The sequence below is a fragment of the Sprattus sprattus genome (genome assembly GCF_963457725.1).
Source record: "Sprattus sprattus genome assembly, chromosome: 14".
Lineage (NCBI taxonomy): Eukaryota > Metazoa > Chordata > Actinopteri > Clupeiformes > Clupeidae > Sprattus > Sprattus sprattus.
In genome coordinates this window covers 24,357,053-24,376,094 of record NC_137912.1, presented here as the reverse complement: position 1 = coordinate 24,376,094, position 19,042 = coordinate 24,357,053, and the positions used below count along the sequence as shown (strand labels likewise).

At 42.9% G+C, this 19,042-nt stretch overlaps 2 protein-coding genes across 2 annotated transcripts in view; both read left to right on the top strand.

Annotated features, from left to right (window-relative positions):
* The window catches only part of twf1b (twinfilin actin-binding protein 1b), a gene marked incomplete at its 3' end in the record, with an annotated part of 16,486 nt that extends 10,584 nt beyond the window's left edge, over positions 1–5,902 (top strand). Inside the window, exons 6-9 of the mRNA XM_080850929.1 lie at positions 1,998–2,123; positions 4,709–4,859; positions 5,296–5,417; positions 5,741–5,902. Coding sequence (XP_080707055.1) covers positions 1,998–2,123; positions 4,709–4,859; positions 5,296–5,417; positions 5,741–5,902 — 561 coding nt within the window. The remainder of the gene's footprint in view (positions 1–1,997; positions 2,124–4,708; positions 4,860–5,295; positions 5,418–5,740) is intronic.
* Positions 5,903–7,905: 2,003 nt separating this feature from the next.
* pus7l (pseudouridine synthase 7 like) lies at positions 7,906–14,459 on the top strand. Its single transcript, XM_080850940.1, has 8 exons — positions 7,906–9,010; positions 9,547–9,706; positions 10,066–10,261; positions 10,593–10,691; positions 10,904–10,985; positions 11,409–11,698; positions 13,445–13,498; positions 13,996–14,459. The coding sequence occupies exons 1-8, from the start codon at positions 8,146–8,148 to the stop codon at positions 14,326–14,328; spliced, it is 2,079 nt and encodes a 692-aa protein (XP_080707066.1). The 5' UTR covers positions 7,906–8,145; the 3' UTR covers positions 14,329–14,459.
* The last annotated feature ends 4,583 nt before the right edge of the window (positions 14,460–19,042 follow it).

Sequence of the window (19,042 nt, the reverse complement as noted above, 5' to 3'; positions counted from 1 at the left end):
TAATTAATGAATTGCCACAATTTTGGAGTTTAAAAAACGTAGGGAGGCCAAACAACGTTCATCAGAGAGATTCAGATAAATGTTGTTATCAGGTGGTAGAAGTAGTCCATTTACAGTGGAAAAAATACCTCTGGTGTTTCCTTCTCCTGTGTGGATGAATTTTGCATAAAATTGTATATTTTCTTTTGCAACAGAAGGGGATTTTTGGACTGAAGTATATGAACACAAAACATCTCTTTATGCACAGCAAAACCAGTCTTTGTTCAGATGTATAGGTGCAGTGTGATAGATAGATAGATGATAGGTGGATACTTTAATAATCCTGAGGGAAATTGTGATCAAATGAAAGAGTCCAAACATAATGCAAGACAAACATTATGCACGACAAACATTATGCGTGTGTTATTGTGCGTAACACATGTGCACACCTGTAGGGAGATAGAAGGCGTTTTCAGTACTTCTTATGTTACGATGCTTTCAGAAACAGCTCTGAAATTGTCAGATGACTCTTAAGAGGGATTTCTAAAAACTACTTTGGCTTTCAATGCTTTTGGGAAACCCCTGCCCAGTCCTGTGTGTGACGTGCATTCCTGTGCATCACGGTTGTAACACAGTGAGAGCAGATAGTTCACAAGTGTGTGTGGATTAGGTCAGCACAGGGGAGCCAGGGGTTGCCAAGTCAGTGCTCACTACTTGAAAAAAAGAACATTTCATTTTCTTTTAGGAGAACCATGGAATGTTCCAGTTCTTACAGTGGGACACTTCAATATTCTACTCATAGTTAAATGAGGAAGTGTCCTTATAGGAACCTTTTGAAATCCCTTAATCTACCAGATTTAAATATTAAGAATATACAAATGTGCTAATGTGAATATACTATGTCGAAAAAGTAGGTTCTATGTAGAAGCTTTTTGAGACATTGTGGGCCTTAAACTCCAAAATAGCACCTTACCCAAAACTCAAAACAGTAAAAAAAAAAAAAGAAAAGAAAAAAAAAAGAAGAGTTTGAAAAAGAGCCTTATTCTGTTGAGAATGGTATTAGTGTGTCTCTCCACAGAAAAATAGGTTCATAATAGAGTTTATAATGTTTGTTAAGTGACCTGTTAGAGAACTCATCTCCCTTCCCTTAGGCATGCAGTCACACCCACCTCTGCCCCCACATCCAGAGGTGTTCCCTGTTCCCCCGCTGCTTTTGGTATCTCTTTACCATCCAGCGTTTTAGATCTGATAAGAATGTAGCTTGTAACAATTTGTTGACCGAGAACCTAAAGAGTTCAGGGTACAGACCTGTTGGAGAGCCTCTTCTAACTCAGTGTTTTGGTCCCTCCATCTTGACATCCAGAGCAGTTCCCCTGATGTTTCCCTCAATCATGTGCAAGACTTGTTGCAGGAGTTACTTGGTTAGCCACTGGCAGCCATTGAATATAACCAGATTCCCTAAATGTGTTGTTAACTAAGTGGATGATGTACTGTAGGAATTAAGTTATAGGGTCTGTGTAGTTTACTCTGTCTTTACTGTTCTTGACAATATTGTCTCTGCCTGTCCATTCAGGGGAAAGGGGTGTGAATAGGTTTACTGTGCTCAACTGGTAGAGAACAGTGATTGAGCTAAGGTCATTAGAATCACACACTGATGGATGGTGTCCTGCCTCTGGACAAAGTCATTGCTTTGTCAGAAAACCAACCCGCTGTGAGCTGTTTACACATGGCTGGTTGTGTTCTCATTGTTACTGACTTGGAAGAAGGGTGTGGATGGATAATACAAAATTAAGGACTGTTGAAAGATGAATGAATGGATGGTTAAATGAATGAATTACAGACCGAATGAATTGACAAATGATTGCTAAAAGGCATTTGAAAATGAGTGAACTAGCAAATTAATGTAAATTAGTGAATGCGTGAATATATGGATGGCTAGATGAATGAATTCATTGATATTAAAAAGAGTGAATGAATGAATGTCTCAGTCACAGTCACACTCTTCTGACCCTCTGTAGGTTCAGACAGACACGAGTATGGAGAGCAAGCAGCAGACTCTCCAGGGCATTTCTTTTCCCATGCAGAGGGACGCCATCCATGCCATGGAGCAGTTCAGGGCCAAGAAGATCAACTACGTCCAGCTAGTAAGTGACCAAATCTTCTCTTCTCTTCACCTCCACATAGCAGAGGTCTGTTTGTGTTTGTTCTACCACACTCCAGCCAAGACTAAACTAGGGTCAAAAAGGCCAAATACATCTGGCTAGAAAGGAAACAATGAGTTCCTTTGCAATAAACAAAACAACCACCTTTGAGTCCCTCTATTAAAGTGTTATGACTAAAGGTTATGAGTAGACCAGACCTTTTAAGATGTGTTACTTAGTTTTTACTTTGTCTGGACGATGACCCCTACCCCCTACTGATCAAGTCCCACAGATCTGTGGAGCGGAACCTTAAGAAGCTTGCAAGCGAAGCAGGTTGTACGCTCAAAATGAAGGCAGCAGGACATTGCAGTGTGCAGTGGTTCATTTAGATTTTCCCACAGATCTGCGTTTGTGTCCCACTCCGTTCTGCATGATTGCCGGGCGAAGACCGTAAGGTTGAAAGCAGTGCGGTAAAGAAAACACAGGAGGGTTAACTCTGGGACAGGCACTCTGGTCAGTGATCACAGTTAGTTTATAATGCAGTGAGACATGCACTCTGGTCAGTGTGCACAGTTAGTTTATAATGCAGTGAGACATGTACTCTGGTCAGTGTGCACAGTTAGTTTATAATGCAGTGAGACATGTACTCTGGTCAGTGTGCACAGTCAGTTTATAATGCAGTGAGACATGTACTCTGGTCAGTGTGCACAGTCAGTTTATAATGCAGTGAGACATGTACTCTGGTCAGTGTGCACAGTTAGTTTATAATGCAGTGAGACATGTACTCTGGTCAGTGTGCACAGTCAGTTTATAATGCAGTGAGACATGTACTCTGGTCAGTGTGCACAGTTAGTTTATAATGCAGTGAGACATGTACTCTGGTCAGTGTGCACAGTTAGTTTATAATGCAGTGAGACATGTACTCTGGTCAGTGTGCACAGTTAGTTTATAATGCGGTGAGACATGTACTCTGGTCAGTGTGCACAGTTAGTTTATAATGCAGTGAGACATGTACTCTGGTCAGTGTGCACAGTTAGTTCACAATGCTGTGAGCACAAACCCTGTCACTTGTAGATTTCCTACCGGCACCCAGGTGCACTGAATCTCTCTTCGCCCTCTATCTCCATAGTGGAGCTTAGGCCATCGATAACACGTTTCCACTGACCGGCAGGTGCACTGAATAGATTACATTTTTGGGGAATTTGATAATGTCTACTTGTGGTTGTGGTTGTTTCTATTGGAATGTATTTTATTCTCTAATTGTTTAGGGACATCATCTAGGCCATTTGCAAAATATCTCTGATATTAAACTCCACAAGGACACGGCTCAGTGTTGCAGATGGACGATGTGTTCTTCAGCGGAGCTCAGAGTTGCTGATGGATGATGTGTTCGTCAGCAGATCTCGGTTGGCTGCCCATAACACACCAAACACAGATGTTGCACTCCGAGACAAAAGGCTTCTCTGTGTGTTCAGGGTGTGCCAAAGGAAAATTCATGACAGCAATTTGTCATTGGATCTTGATCCACCTTCGGTTGAATGGCCTTGTTTTCATCGGCCGGATTGACGCAGGGTCAGAGTAATTGAGATCTCTATTCACGCTGTGAACAGGTTTCATCCAGAGGATTAAGGATGGATAACATGAGCACGCAATTCGTAAGGTTTTAGCCTAGCACGCTTCCCCAACCAGCCATGACTGTTTGGTTGAATCATGAGTATTTATAGCCTTTCAAGAATGGCAAGAACCCTTCCCATTGTACCCTCTTTACCCAGGGCCTACTGTGGGCCTACAGTTGAACACATTCATTATCAGACGGTAAATGGTCTTGATTGACAGTCTCTGTTCTGATCATTTATTCAGATATAATGAAAATAAATTCCAATTTAAGTTAAGTTATAATAATTTCAGTTAATCATTATTTCACAGTTGATGTAGTTTATATTTGTTTTGCCATCATTGTTTCATATATAACTCGCTAAAAGACGTTAACACCTAAATCTAGAAGAAAGAATTTTTAACAAATGTTCTATCCTTCTTACTTAAATTCCATATAAGTCATCCTATGGTCTAAGGCATACTGAGTATCCGTTTTTCTTTGTTCCCAAAATAACTAAAGAAATCAGGCGACATGCCGTTAAACTTAAAGCTTCATTAGATTGGAACCTAAATTCACAGAGAGTGTGTATGTGTGTTTTTTGCCTGTGTGTGTGTGTGTGTGTGTGTGTGTGTGTGTGTGTGTGTGTGTGTGTGTGTGTGTGTGTGTGTGTGTGTGTGTGTGTGTGTGTATTTGTGCTGAATGTTTATTTTATGTATTGTATTTTCTGTGGACCCCCTTGAAAACAAATGGTTCACCTCAAGGGTTTTATCAGTAAATCAAATAAATCATTGTTAATATGCTAGACTGTACTAAATTCCTTAGTTACACTGTAACAAGGGCTGTATAATATGACGGGTGTCCAGAAAGGCTCCTTCCTTTTAATAATCAATATTTATGTAATGATTAATGAAGCATTGATTGGTTGTTGGCGTCATTATGGAGTGATAAATATGTTTTGGCCTTGAGCATCACTGACATCTGCAATCCGCAGGAAATCGACTTCCCGAAAGAATCCATTAAGCTGTCGAGCACCACTCCCACCGAGGTCAGAGACCTACCCAAGAGAATCCCCAAGGATGCGGCCAGATACCACTTCTTCCTGTACAAACACTCCCACGAAGGGGATTACCTCGAGTCTACAGGTAGGACACCTGGACAGGGGAAAAGGAATACTTCATTACTTAAGTTTAGCGAAATTCGACTGACGTGCCAATAGTCCATCGAATGTGTGCTTTAAACAAATAAAGTTAATTGGATACGATCAATAACATTGCTTCACGAGCTTGGAAGGGAGGGGTGCATGTGATTGCCCAAATATCAACACCCTTTCGCCAGGATCAAAGACTACACCTTCAAATGAGACTCATTTGTGATAACATTGGTGCTGTTTTACACAACATATTTGTATTATAGTCATAGCATTGTACGTGCAAATACAGCAAGTACAGAGGGATATGTATGATGTTAGTGTGTGAAACATGATGACGGTTGTTTGCCACCAAAGCTAATTTTAACTACTGTAGTCATTGTTTTGCACATGATGAAAAATGTGAGCCGTTGCTGCTTGTTTGTTTGCAGTGTTTATTTACTCGATGCCGGGCTACAAGTGCAGTATCCGCGAGCGCATGTTGTACTCCAGCTGCAAGAACCCTTTGATAGAAACAGTGGAAAAAAACCTGCGCATTGAAATAGCCAAAAAGGTAAACATGAATCTGTTTGCTATTTGCTAATCCATTGCTGTTTATTTAATTCTGCCCTATGGAATGGGTTTTGAATTGAGGGGCTTAAAAGATTAAGTCCTGGTGGGCAAACTGTGTTGCACAATTAAATATTGTTAATATCTCAACCACAGTCTTTTTGGAAGTCAGCCTTCTCAAAATGCTTCCAATTATTATTTATTAATAAATGTGTTTGTCTGTTTTTTTATATTCATGTATCTAATATTTTATTATTTCCTGTTAAATCCAAGTTGAGGCATTGTGTTTACCTTTTTGTTCACTGCTTTTTCTCCCTCTCCTTTCAGCTGGAGATTGATAATGGCGATGAGCTGACTGGTGAGTTTCTGTATGAGGAGGTGCACCCCAAACAGCACGCCCACAAGCAGGCCTTCGCCAAGCCCAAGGGACCCATGGGGAAGAGGGGGGGGCAGCGCATCACACGGGCACCAGGGGATGAGGATGATTAACCCCCCCTCCCACTTCCCTTCAGTCCTCAATGGAACATTCCAGATCCTATAACCCCTTTGCTGAATAGGACTCCTTCCAGTACCCTATATAAGACCACAATCCTGTAGATCGAACTATGCACACAGATATTACCACTCAAAGCTATAACAAATATGGGAGACCTGTGACTTGACTGCCGCTCACAGTCACTCATAGAGCACAGCGTGTAAAACATGGCATATGGTCCTGAAGAATGTATACGCTTGCTGAGTGTGTCGTTGCATTCGAATAGAAGCCATTCTTTAAAAAAAAAAAAATCAACAGCACACACACACATTTCTGATGTTATGACGAGGACTTCATGTTGATTTGAAGGCATGGAGTGGTCCACTGACTAACGCTCAAGGTCCTTGTGTTTCAGTGTTTCCTTTGGGGCGTTTATTGATTAGCTCGCCCCTGCAGCCTTGATCAGGTAGAAAGCCATTGTGCCTGGTGTTCCGGTTGAGCATTAGCTTTTGATTACTTCAGGACCTAAAAGAATCAGGCGAGTTAATCAATAAAGCACCAGGAAGCAATCCCAACGGCTTCTGAACTCTGGCCTCCAGGGATCAGGTGTTGGGTGGGGTCAGCCATGTGAAAGACCATAATGACCTAAAGGTCAGAGGTCAATCTGTTTCCCCCCTAGCAAGAGCATTCTGTGGAAGTATGGAGGTTTTTCTCTTTGTTTGTATTGTTCCTTTAGTATACTGTAAGTCTTATTAAGTCATGTGTGATTTTTACAATTTTGAGCCATTTGTTGTTAACAAAAGACCTTTGTACAGAGAAAGCAATCTTTCTGAGATATTTGGTACGCTAATGCTTGTTATATTCTTTGTGTTTGTTTTCTCCCTTGTTTCTGTGCTATGTTGTTCTTGTTCCACATCTAAAGATCTCTTCTGCTGAGAGAAACTATTTTTCTATAAGCCCATGTGGTGTGTATCATCTTAAGATCATGAACTAACTTTTGTGTGTGTCTATGGCCATTCTTTTCCAGCGGGAAAATGTTTGCCTAAGTTTGTTTGAGTACAAAGGGGTTGTTCGTCCATTACACTACTGTGACACACACACAAACACACTCACTCACACACACACACACTCACACACACACACACACACACACACACACACACACACACACACACACACACACACACACACACACACACACACACACACGCACACACACGCACACACACGCACACACACACACACACACACACACGCGCACACACACTCACACACACACACACACACACACACACACACACACACACACACACACACACACACAGCTAAGCACCTCACAGCATTACTACAACAGCTGCAATCACAGACACAGTGCTTTGGATGCATGTCTACTACAGAAAGGGAATTGGGATTGGGAGTCCCAGATAGACTAATTACCCTGCTGAGTCATCAACCACTAATTACCTTTAACCTTTGTCAGGGCATCATGCATTTTACAGATGACGTACCTTAGTCTTGTCAAGCCTCAAAGGTTTTTTTTTTTGTTTTTTTTTTAATGAATCAAATGTATAAATGAGATAATAATAATAAAAAAAAACTAAACTCGATTTTTGAGAATGACTTTTCATTGTTTCTTCATTTATGAATGAAAGTGGGCAATATACACTTTGTTGTCTTTGGTTCCAGATGGGAAATTGTGTGGTGCATGAAGACATCCTGGCCAGCTGGAATTTTTTTGTGAAGTGTCTAAAATAATTGCAATTTGCCTCTTTTCTAAACGAATTAATGCATGTTTATAATGCATAACTATCACTCCCTGTTCAAACCGGTTAGAACCTAGAGGATCCTTGTCGTGTTTTTGGTAACATGAAATAGGCTGCTGTCTCTTTAAGAACATAACACACGTGATGCGGATATACACTAGCGTGACCCAACATACTTCGGCACATGTGAATCAGAGACGTATGCTAGAATAAAGCTAGTATGCTTTATTTCTAGTATTAAATACTTGAGAAGTCTGTGACAGAACAAATGACTGAATTAACTTCGACTATGGTACGTCGCGTGCAAATAAGTTGGCGAACGTTAGTTGTGGTGGCTAAAAACATACTGATGACATTCTAGTCAGTTCGGGCAAGATGCAACTCAGCTTTTTAAAATCCTCAGCCTCTCCACTCAACTGAATACACGTCATTGTGAAAAGCAGTCTTATTCTGAAGGTTATGCTTGTTTACTCGGTGAACGGTTTCTTTTTAGAATGGAGGAAGACTCATCAATAGCGCCTGTGGTCCCCTCTAAATTCTTATCAAATCATGAGGGATTCCTGGGCACCATTAAAAACTGCACCCAAGATTTTGTCGTGACAGAAATAAACATCCACGGGCAGCTGGTTACCAAAGCCAGCTGCGGGTCACCTTCAGGCCAAGTACACGAGGATAGTGAAAAATGCCTCAATCCCAAACGACGTAGGATTGAAGAGAACACAGTATCCAGCCTCGGGTCAGAGAAAACCACAACCAACCAAGTGGGCACTGACCAACTTCTGGATGACAGTGATGTCACTGAGGTGCTTCACTCAGATTATTTTGATCTTAGTGTGATCTTGGGGTCGTCAGTGTCTGAACAGCTGGAACTTTTTACGACTGCCTTGAGACTAGAAGGCAGTGGGCCTCTGCGTGAAGATGGTAAGGCAGCAAAAGGCCATTTGACCCTGGGCACGTTCACTGATAAAGCCCAGAGGGCCAACGTCCACAGAGCCGTACGCCACAACTACCCGTTTCTGATGACCCAAACAAACCAGGCAGAGATCCTCGTGAAGGAAGACCCTGACTTCAAAAAGCTCTCCAGCCTTGTTTCTGAGGGAGACTGTGAGGACTTCTTCAGGTTCATAGACGCAAAGGTCTCTGGATCTACGTTCACGTTCAAACCAGACGCCAGTAAGGAGCATAGGACCTCTGTGCATCATTTTCTCATGGGCAGATTTGGAAAACTGGTGGAGACGAAGTGTTTCGCCAACCAGAATGGCAGCGCCATCACTGTGAGGTTGAGAGAGCGAGGCAAGCCACACAGGAAGAGATCAGCTGCTGATGCTGGTGTTGAAGACGTCACTCCCACATACACTGGTGAGAGAAGGGAACAAAGGGATTTTTTTCCTCTTGGGGATGTTTCAGCCACACATCAATCTTTCACTTCCTTGTCGTGTTTGCTTTTGCTTCATGTCATGTTGGATGGGAAATCAAATAAGAAATAGTGGTCACATTTTGTGCTCAGTTTTGTTTATGGTCTGAAAAACGTTCTTACAGCCCTAAGAGTCGATCCCAGTTTCCCGTCCATAGTGTTTTCCCAACCATAGTGTTTCCACCTGAAGTGTTTTCCTATCCATAGTGTTTTCCTATCCATAGTGTTTTCCTATTTAAAGTGTTTTCCTATCCGTTGTGTTTCCCAACCATAGTGTTTCCTATCCATAGTGTTTTCCCGTCCAAAGTGTTTTCCTATCCATAGTGTTTTCCTATATAAAGTGTTTTCCTATATAAAGTGTTTTCCTATCCATTGTGTTTCCCATGCATAGTGTTTTCCCAACCATGTGTTTCCTATGCATAGTGTTTTCCCGTCCATAGTGTTTTCCTATCCATAGTGTTTTCCATTCGTGTCCTCCCAGGTTTCACTCTGTGGAAGGAGAACCTGGAGACCTTGGAGGCCATCAGCTACATGGCTGCAGGTCTGGGAGTCCTGCCCTCAGACTTCACCTACGCGGGCATCAAGGACAAGAGGGCCATCACCTACCAGAACATGGTGGTCAAGAAGGTCTCGACACAGCAGTACGAAACTTCTCTCTGAAACACTCGAGCAGTCGTCTCATGAATGTTTGTCTGAGTCATGAAATGAGTGTGTTGTGTTTTCATTATTTCTGAGTGTGTTTTGTTTTCATTATTTCTGAGTATTATTCCTGTGCTACGTCTTAAGGGACTGCTTACACACACAAACACACAGATGCACACCTGCACAGATGTTGCTGTCGAAGCAAGACTTGTTTATGTTTAGGATTCGGTGGAGGAAAATCTCTGTCAGCACTTGTCATCAGCATTTCTGTCATTAGATTGTCTTTCTGTCATTAGATTGTCATCCATAATTCTACAAACCCTGAAGTTTCCTTCTGTGTGCCCTCCATGTTGAACAGACTTACAGAGAAGATCTCAGAGTTCGAACCGAGAGGAATTACCCTGTCTCACATCCGCTCTGTGTCGGAACCTCTTCACCTGGGCAGGCTTCAGGGAAACCACTTTGACCTCGTCGTTAGGGACCTCAAACCCCATGCTAACCGGTGCCATGGTGACTTGGAGAAGCTGGTGGACGAGGCTGTGGAGAATACAAAGGTGAGTGTCATGAAAAGGTGTCATGCAGTAGATCCTAAGAAATCAGCATCTGGAATGGTTGACTTGGCTCTCCCTATTGAATGAATTCATAGATCGCCTGATATAGTTGGCCATTATAGAGGGCCATTGTCTCTCTTCCCACTCTAATTCATTGTGAGCTGATCCAAGGAACTTCACTACATTATCAGTCCGTATTGCAGTGAGCTTCACCTTTAACATGTTGCTAGCCAAACCAAACAGTTTATTAGACGATTCAAAAGCTCCCCAAGACTATGCCCTATATTGAGCTTGATAGAACAGATTCATTTACCCCACTCCTTTTCTCCCATAGATACGAGGCTTTATCAACTATTACGGACCACAGAGGTTTGGAAGCGCACAGAGCATTCAGGCTGATCAAATTGGACTTGCCCTGTTGAAGGAGGACATGGTACGCTCCGATTTTGTGACTGTTCATTTGTTCCTCAAATCATAAACATGTGGTGACTCTTAAAGGTGCTAGTAGCTTTTATAAGTGACTACACATAAGTGACACTAACTGTTATTTGTCTGCAGAACTAAAAACTGTGTCAATCAGTGCAGCTTTAAAGCAAAGACTTCAAATGAATTTGTCTGTGTGTGTCTGTGTGTGTGTAAGAACAGGAGGCTGCCATCAAGCTATTTTTCACCCCTGATGATGAGGATGACCTACCAAACAAAGCCAAACGTCATTTCCTCAACACAGGTGATTATTCATCCATCCATCTGTCCATCCATCCATCCATCCATTTATCCATCCATCCATCCATCCATCCACCTAGATGATATCTAATCATCTGTCTATCCATAAGTTGTATTCATCTTTTCTGGGGAAGCAGAGCTAATGTCATCTGTTTTAACCTACTGAGCCTTCTGCAAGTACTGTTTTATCTGTCTGAAAGGTAGAACTAAGTTGAAAAGTTGGGAGAAGTTCAAACAATCCTCAAAGAAAGGCAGGCCCTCACACACACACACACACACACACACACACACACACACTCACACACATACACTAACTTCTTTGTGGGCAGTGCTGGTTTTGTTCACAAACTATTTTTTGGCTTCAGGTTTGCTACAGTACACTGAAACACACTCTTCATCCGTCATCTATCTGTCTGTCGCCCTCCAGGTAATGCCAAAGAGAGCCTGGCTCTGATGCCCGCCTATAAGGCCCGCGAGCGGCTGATGCTGCGCGCCCTCCACCGCTACGGCGCTGGGCCACAGGGCAGCGCCCACGCCTGGCTCAGCCTGCCACACGGCATGCGCGTGTTCTACCTGCACGCCTACTGCAGCCGCGTGTGGAACGACGCAGCAAGTCACAGGCTGAAGGCGCTGGGGACCAAGCCCACGCAGGGTGACCTGGTCTGGGCATCGCCAGGGGAGAGAGCTGGGGAGGGCATGGAGGTCGGTACACCACAGGTAAATAAAGAACACTAGATTAGGTTAAATGAGGTCTGTCATATAAAAGTATAGTTATAATAGTATAGTTTAGATTAAATTATATTGGGTTGATCAATCTATTGTCATTGTGTGAAATACAGATACAGAGCCAAAGACATGCAATTAGTATCTAACAGGTAAAATCTGTTGCTAAAATTACAGAATGTGTAGGATGTGGTAATGGAACATATACATTTGTTCATATACAGAGATAAGGTAGCTGGGATACGGGGTACTCTCTGGTAATTGTGAGTGCATAGATGTTCAAATGCCCAGGGTACAGAGGAACACTACATAGCATAACAGTACTGTGTGTATACACACTGTGTGTTTACAGATTTGAAAAATGTATGCAGATACAAGTACTATATATTCTAAGTTTATCCATTTTAGCAGAATTGTGCTCCATATTCGTTTCAAGTGTACATGTATTTTGTTTTTATACAAAGCAACTTCAGCTGAACACTTCAGCTAAGCCAAGCGTGTGAGAGTGCACTGCCTGACCTGACCCTGACCTCTCTGGTGTGACCACCACTCTCCATCGCTACGGGGGCCCATTTTTGTATTATTTTGTTTTTATAAAAAAAAGTAGCTTTTGTTTTACGAAAAACAGGGTTGAAACATGAGAGAAATGTAAATATTTCGTTTATGTGAGATGCGCCACTGGCCATCACCGTGGTTACAACCCCACCACAGGAGTGAGGAAGTGCCCTTGCCCAGAGGAATGTCAGTGTAGTTTGCCTGCATGATGCAGCCTGCATGTGCATATCATTACCTCTCTGTGGTTCAGTGAGTCTTCAGCCTTCAGCAGTGTATGCACATCCGCTAGTGCCTCTCTCCAAACAGGACAAACAGGTGCACAAAGTGAGTTGGATTCAGCCTGAATAATCAGGCTGATGGAAGTAAAAAGTGAGGAGGAGACATGGATTAGTACAATTATTAAAATGAGATAAATAAGATAAAATAGTATTAATATGATATAATATTTATATTAGATCAATTATTATTAATTAATATAATATAATAATAATATTAGAAAATAAACAGGAATGAGGAGACTTGACAGAAATGATAATGAGGAGCTTGAAGCAGAAAGATATGTTTAGGGACCTGAATGAGCATGTGAAGAATTGTTTTGTATATTTATATATCCAGTCCCTTAGCGAGGCCTTCACTATGTGGTGCTCTTACTAAGGGTGAACTGCATCCTAAGGGGGTGTCAGAGCACCACAAGGAAACATAGCTGATGCAATATCCAGACATGTCTCCTGGACGCTGCAGAATAACCATATTCATATGCTTTTGGAGTTGACAGAAAAAACCTCACAAAAAATGGCACACGACAGAAAAAACCAAGATGGCATGTACCAAACAGATTCTTAAATGACTGCAGCCATTTAAAAACAAATGACCTTTGAGCGCCATCAAAGCTATAAAAATGCCCGTCTTGTTCATTAATATCAAACTGTGCGTTCCACCTCTCGTTAGTCTTATCTATATGGATGTGATTTATGGGCTCCCTCAGGTTAAAGGCTCTTATCAAGGTCATTAGAGTGATGTGGTCCTGGGTGGAGTACTGTATGGCTGTGGGCCTTTCCTAGTAACCAGCTGTTGTTGTGGTTGAAGCTGGATCAGCTTTATAGGGGCAGTAAAACTTAAAGTGTGCCACCTGCCTAATAGTTCATATTTTATGGGGAGATCATTGACTGTGCTCCCTTTATTTAGATCCATGTGGTGACAGCGGCCGAGGCGGAAGAGGGAGTATTTTCACTTGAACAGGTGTGCATACACACGCAGACACACACACACACACTCTCCTGCACGCACGCACATACATGTACACATACACATACATACACACACCCACAAACGTACACAGAGACACACATACACATACATGCACACAGACACACACACACACACACACACACACAAACACATACACATACACACACACACAAACTCTGTACTCAAAAGCAATATTAAACATGTTTTGTACGATGTATGTTCACAGTAAATTCAAGTATATTCAATGTTCTTAGCCCAGCCAGAATCAAGCTAATGCAAAATGCTGGTCCATTCAGGGGCATTTTGAATTATGGGATTAGAGTTGCATCAATGGTGCTGCAATGCAAAAGTCTCCCTCCACTCAGTGTACAAGTACATGCAGTTTGTGTCTATTTTGGTGTGTGTGTGGCAACGTCTGTGTGTATGTAGTGCACTGCGCTTGCCTACCCACAGTTCTCTATGACACGCGACATTTGGTTTCACGGCAGGTGGTTCTGCCGATGCCAGGGAACACCGTTCAGTACCCAGAGAACCTTCTGGGCCGGTGGTACCGGGAGAGATTGGCACTGGATGGCCTCGGGTCCAGTCGGTTCCGGCTGCCCCCCCTGAAGCTGAACGTGCCTGGCTGCTACCGCCCCCTGCTGGCGCACGCCCACAACCTCACGCACACACTCCTCACACACAGCGGGGAGGACGCACACGGCGGTGATGCCGGACGCCCGGAGCAGACACACACACCGTCTCTGTCGCTGTCATTCGATCTGGACACGTCCTGCTACGCCACCGTCTTCCTCAGAGAAATGATGAGGTGTGATCTGTGAATCTTGTCTTCATGGCGACGCCATAGTGATATTTTGTCAGACAGTATTCCAGTGTAATGCAGTCTAATTGTTGTACACAATGGAGAACATGCAATTCAGTGGCTTGACATTCGTGAACTATCCAAGGTTACTTCCTGTCCTAGGGAAATGTATTGTTCGGAAGAATGTGCTCAAATTGTATTCTTTTTTTTCCCCGATTTTTAGAGCATTAGAACATTTTGTATTGCAGTCCTCAATAAGTAAAATAATTTTGAACAGTCTTGACCGTAAAGTAAACCATGACCTCATGTCTTCAACTTCAACTGTGTGTTGATTTTTAAATCACTTCCTGGAGTTGCCACCAGATGGCAGAACCACACCATGAGTGCTGTTATTGAGACTGAATTTAAGTCATTGAAGAGTCAAGTTTTTTTTCTCTCTCTTTACTTTTTAAAACTGTTTTAATTTACTTCAAATGCAAGAATAACTGCATTATCTCAGAATCTTTTAAAGCGGGGGGGGGAAATGAAAAATGCACCCAAGGTTATCATTATAAAATGTGGAAAACGTCTCTTTCCATAGATACATATTCATGCCGTGGGTCGGCCATGTAATATTTAATTAAGATGATGCCACCCATCCCCTGGGGCTCATCTGTGGATTTATGGTTTCATTTTAAAAGGCGGCGCTATATCCAGTTTCCCACATGTGTGCTTTTATAAGGTGGAGAAGGGGTCTCCTGTTTTTAGGCGCTATCCCTGAACCATAGGAGTAGTGTTTGGTGTAACACTGTAATCCTGACTGATCTTACCACAACCACACAGGGACAGGATGTGGACTCGTGGCAGGAAGAACTTTGTGTCCGTGTCATTGGACTAGTACAGCAGGTTTCCATTATGGTCTCCATGTGTCATGGTTCGCTTATGAATAGATACAGAGATATCCATGGTGTTTTTATGAATAGATACAGATATATCCATGGTGTTTTTATGAATAGATACAGAGATATCCATGGTGTTTTTATGAATGGATACAGAGATATCCATGGTGTTTTTATGAATAGATACAGAGATATCCATGGTGTTTTCCCCCTATTATATCTGGACCCTAGGATTTACCATGCTGTTGAGCATGTTGCTTTGTGGAATGGTAGATTATTTGAAATCCTTATAAAGTCTGACTAAGACTGTTCCTTTCTTTGAATTGGTCTCTTCTGAGCAGCTGGTGAATGGTGGTGAGAACTGGTAGGGAGCCAGGCTAAGAAGACGTGCAAGTTTGTGTTTTTATTACTTCAGGTAATAGTGAAGAAAAACAACACTTCTAACATCCTGGCAAGAACACTGAGGATGAGTGTGTGCCAAAACATTCGGGCATAAACGCAGCTGCTCTCCTAAAAGTAAAGAACATGAAGATTGTTCTACTCAGAGCTGGTGTTTTGTCTAACGGTCAAACAGTCCCCACATCCTGAATGATGAGTCTGGATCAGCAAATGAAAATGAGACTCATTCACGGGTGGGGGCTGGGGGAGGTGGGCCGCCATCTCATGATGTGGATATGTGCCAAATGGTTGCAGATGCGTCATCAGTGGCCTAGCAAGGTTCAGGATGATTTTAAACAGTAGAAGGTGTGTTGAGCCACTTTCAACCCATGAAATGCAGATTTTTATAGAATGTATAGAACACCAGCATTGATTTGTTTAATTTACTGCTAAAACAAAAACAACAAACACATTTCAGGGTGTCCAGATTTGTATGTAGTTCCTTCTATAGTTCCAGATGCAGTTCTGAAGGTTAGATTTCTAGTTTTTAAATGTTCCTTCACATTCTTTGCATTTTGTGACTCTCAGGAAGATGTGATGACCCTTTGAAGGGTACAAACATGGCTAATGTGACAGAATAAGTGATGTTTGCCTGACAGGCCCTATTGTTAATAGTCAAAGTTTGGTTAGTTAGAACAGTTTATGCCTCCACAAGTTATTGCTTCACTGCCATGAAACTGCCAGTAGGTGGCGATAGCGTATAACAAAAGTGCGTGTGACCTGCTTAACCAGAGTGTTCACTGTAAAGGTCTCAATAAGTGACTTAAAGTGTTTTTCATGAGGTGGCAGACACCCAAGAGAAGAGCCCCCACCTTTGTGCCTCCTGGGGCTTTATATATAGGTTCCTCAGTTCACAGAAAGACTTCAATCCAGCCTAATTTTAGCAAGAGATGCGACCGTTCAGGGAAACGGTTGTAATAAAACCCGAAACGCACCGATCTTTCCCAAACTTACGTATTCAGACCCCAGGGTGTCCGAGTGAAATTTTAAATGAAGTTGACGCTGCCTTACTCCTGTGAAGAATTTATGGATTCCTCTTCCTTTTTAGGTTGGGCTTAAAAAGTAGAGCATATCAGATTTCTCCACATGGATAATTTTATAGGATGGGGGGAGCACATCCTATTTTTAGCCCTTTTTTACTAGGAAATGGCTGAAAGAGCAGTGTTGTGTGTAACACTGTTATCCTGATCTATCTGCACTACTTCCCAAAAGCTAAGCAGTAGTAGGGTGCGATGTTCAATTCAATTTTATTCATATAGCACAACAGAACTTGTGTCAAAGTGATTCACAGGGCCCGGAGCCTGAACCCCCTAGAGCAAATTCTAAGGTGACGCATAGCAAGGAAAATCTCCCTTTTAACAGGAACAAACTCATAAGGGGGGACCCATCTGCTAGGAGCTGGCAGGGTAAAGGGATAGAAATGGGACTGAGGCAGAAAAGAGAGAAGGGAGGAGAAGAGAGAATCGGAGAAAGAGAGAGAGACAGTGTGTTTGTGTGAGTATGAAACATAGACGAGCTGTGTGTGTGCACGTGGAATAGACGTAGCCGTGTGTATGTGTTTGATCACATAATTCATACAGGTATTAGGATTTGCCTACATATACATTAGGATTACATGATGCATACAAGGTGGTGTGTTCATGACACAAGATAAGCAGAGGATAAAAATGGAGAGAGTCAGCATTCGCAGTGTTGGAGCGAAGCAGCTCTGAGGGTTTACACAGTGTGTTCATACTGCCAGCCTTCACAGTGTTGGAGAAGAGCAGCTCTGAGGGTTTACACAGTGTGTTCATACTGCCAGCCTTCACAGTGTTGGAGTAGAGCAGCTCTGAGGGTTTACACAGTGTGTTCATACTGCCAATGATGTGCTACGGTAGCAAGACATCAGAGATATGGAACAGATAGGAAGGAGAAGTTTCACAGCAGGACACATGAGAGGTCCTTGGCAGCCTTGGCCTATGGCAGCAGAACTAAGGTGTGGACACATGCTGGTCTAACACCACCGCCACGAGGATGGTATGGAGCTGACTATACCACCGCCACGAGGATGGTATGGAGCTGACTATACCACCACCACGAGGATGGTCTGGAGCTGATTATACCACCGCCACGAGGATGGTATGGAGCTGACTATACCACCGCCACGAGGATGGTCTGGAGCTGAATATATCACCGCCACGAGGATGGTATGGAGCTGACTATACCACCACCACGAGGATGGTCTGGAACTGACTATACCACTGCCACGAGGATGGTGTGGAACTGATTATACCACCGCCACGAGGATGGTCTGGAGCTGACTATACCACCGCCACGAGGATGGTCTGGAGCTGAATATACAGACATTACAGAAAAACAACAGCAAAGGCAGCTTTCCACCTCTTCGGTGAGTGCTGGCCCACTGCTACGGTGAATGCTGCCCCACACTATTCCTAAGCATGGCTGATGATAAAGAAGGTTCCTGTTTGGAATCTCAGAGTTTCAAATAGAAATTGTTTGATTGAGTTTGTATTATATGTTTTTGTCGGGGTGTGTGTGTGTGTAATACACATACTGCATATTTATTTGCTGATATTGGGATGTGTGTGTGTGTGTGTGTGTGTGTGTGTGTGTGTGTGTGTGTGTGTGTTTGTGTGCGTGCATGTGCGTTTCTGTAGTATTGGTATTTCTGTGTTTGTGTGTGTGTGTGTGTTGTAGTGGTGGTAGTGTGTGTGTTTCTGTGTCCAGAAAGCCCTGTTTCACACGTCGAAACGTGTGTGTGTGTGTGTTGTGTAATACTGGTAGTATCCATGTGTGTGTCTTTGTCCTGAAAGCCTTGTGCCGCTGCTAAGTCCATCCGGTTCGGTCCTCACAGTAAATGTAGCCTAACCAGTCCAGCCTCAGCCCAATGTTCAGCAGGGCTGTGACGCCACTCAGCCTCAGTCATGGAGCCGTCACACAAATAGCCCACAGCAATCATATACACACACACACACACACACTTTCTCTCTCATACACACACACACACACACACACACACACACTCTTACAGAGAGAGAGAGAGAGAGAGAGAGCAGTGTTGGTGAGGGGAAGAGGCATGGAGCTAGAGGGAGGAGAGGAAACAGAAGGCACATTTCCACTGCAGGAACTAGGGGCTGTTATAGAGGGGCCAGCACCTTTAGGGTTCCTCTGTAGGACCTCTTTGAGGGCCGTTTTTAAAGGTGAAATAAGCACCAACTCTGGGGTTGGAACTTGAATGCAGACCTGAAACTGCTGGGTGACACATGCAGTGATGGTTGATACTTCTTGGTTGAACGCACCATGAGTGGAAAACAAGAATAAGAGCCTTTTTTTAAACCAGCAAGATTTACCAGAGATTACGCACTGAATACCGCAAAAATAAATGATAGCTTATATAATTAGCTTGTTGAGGTTACA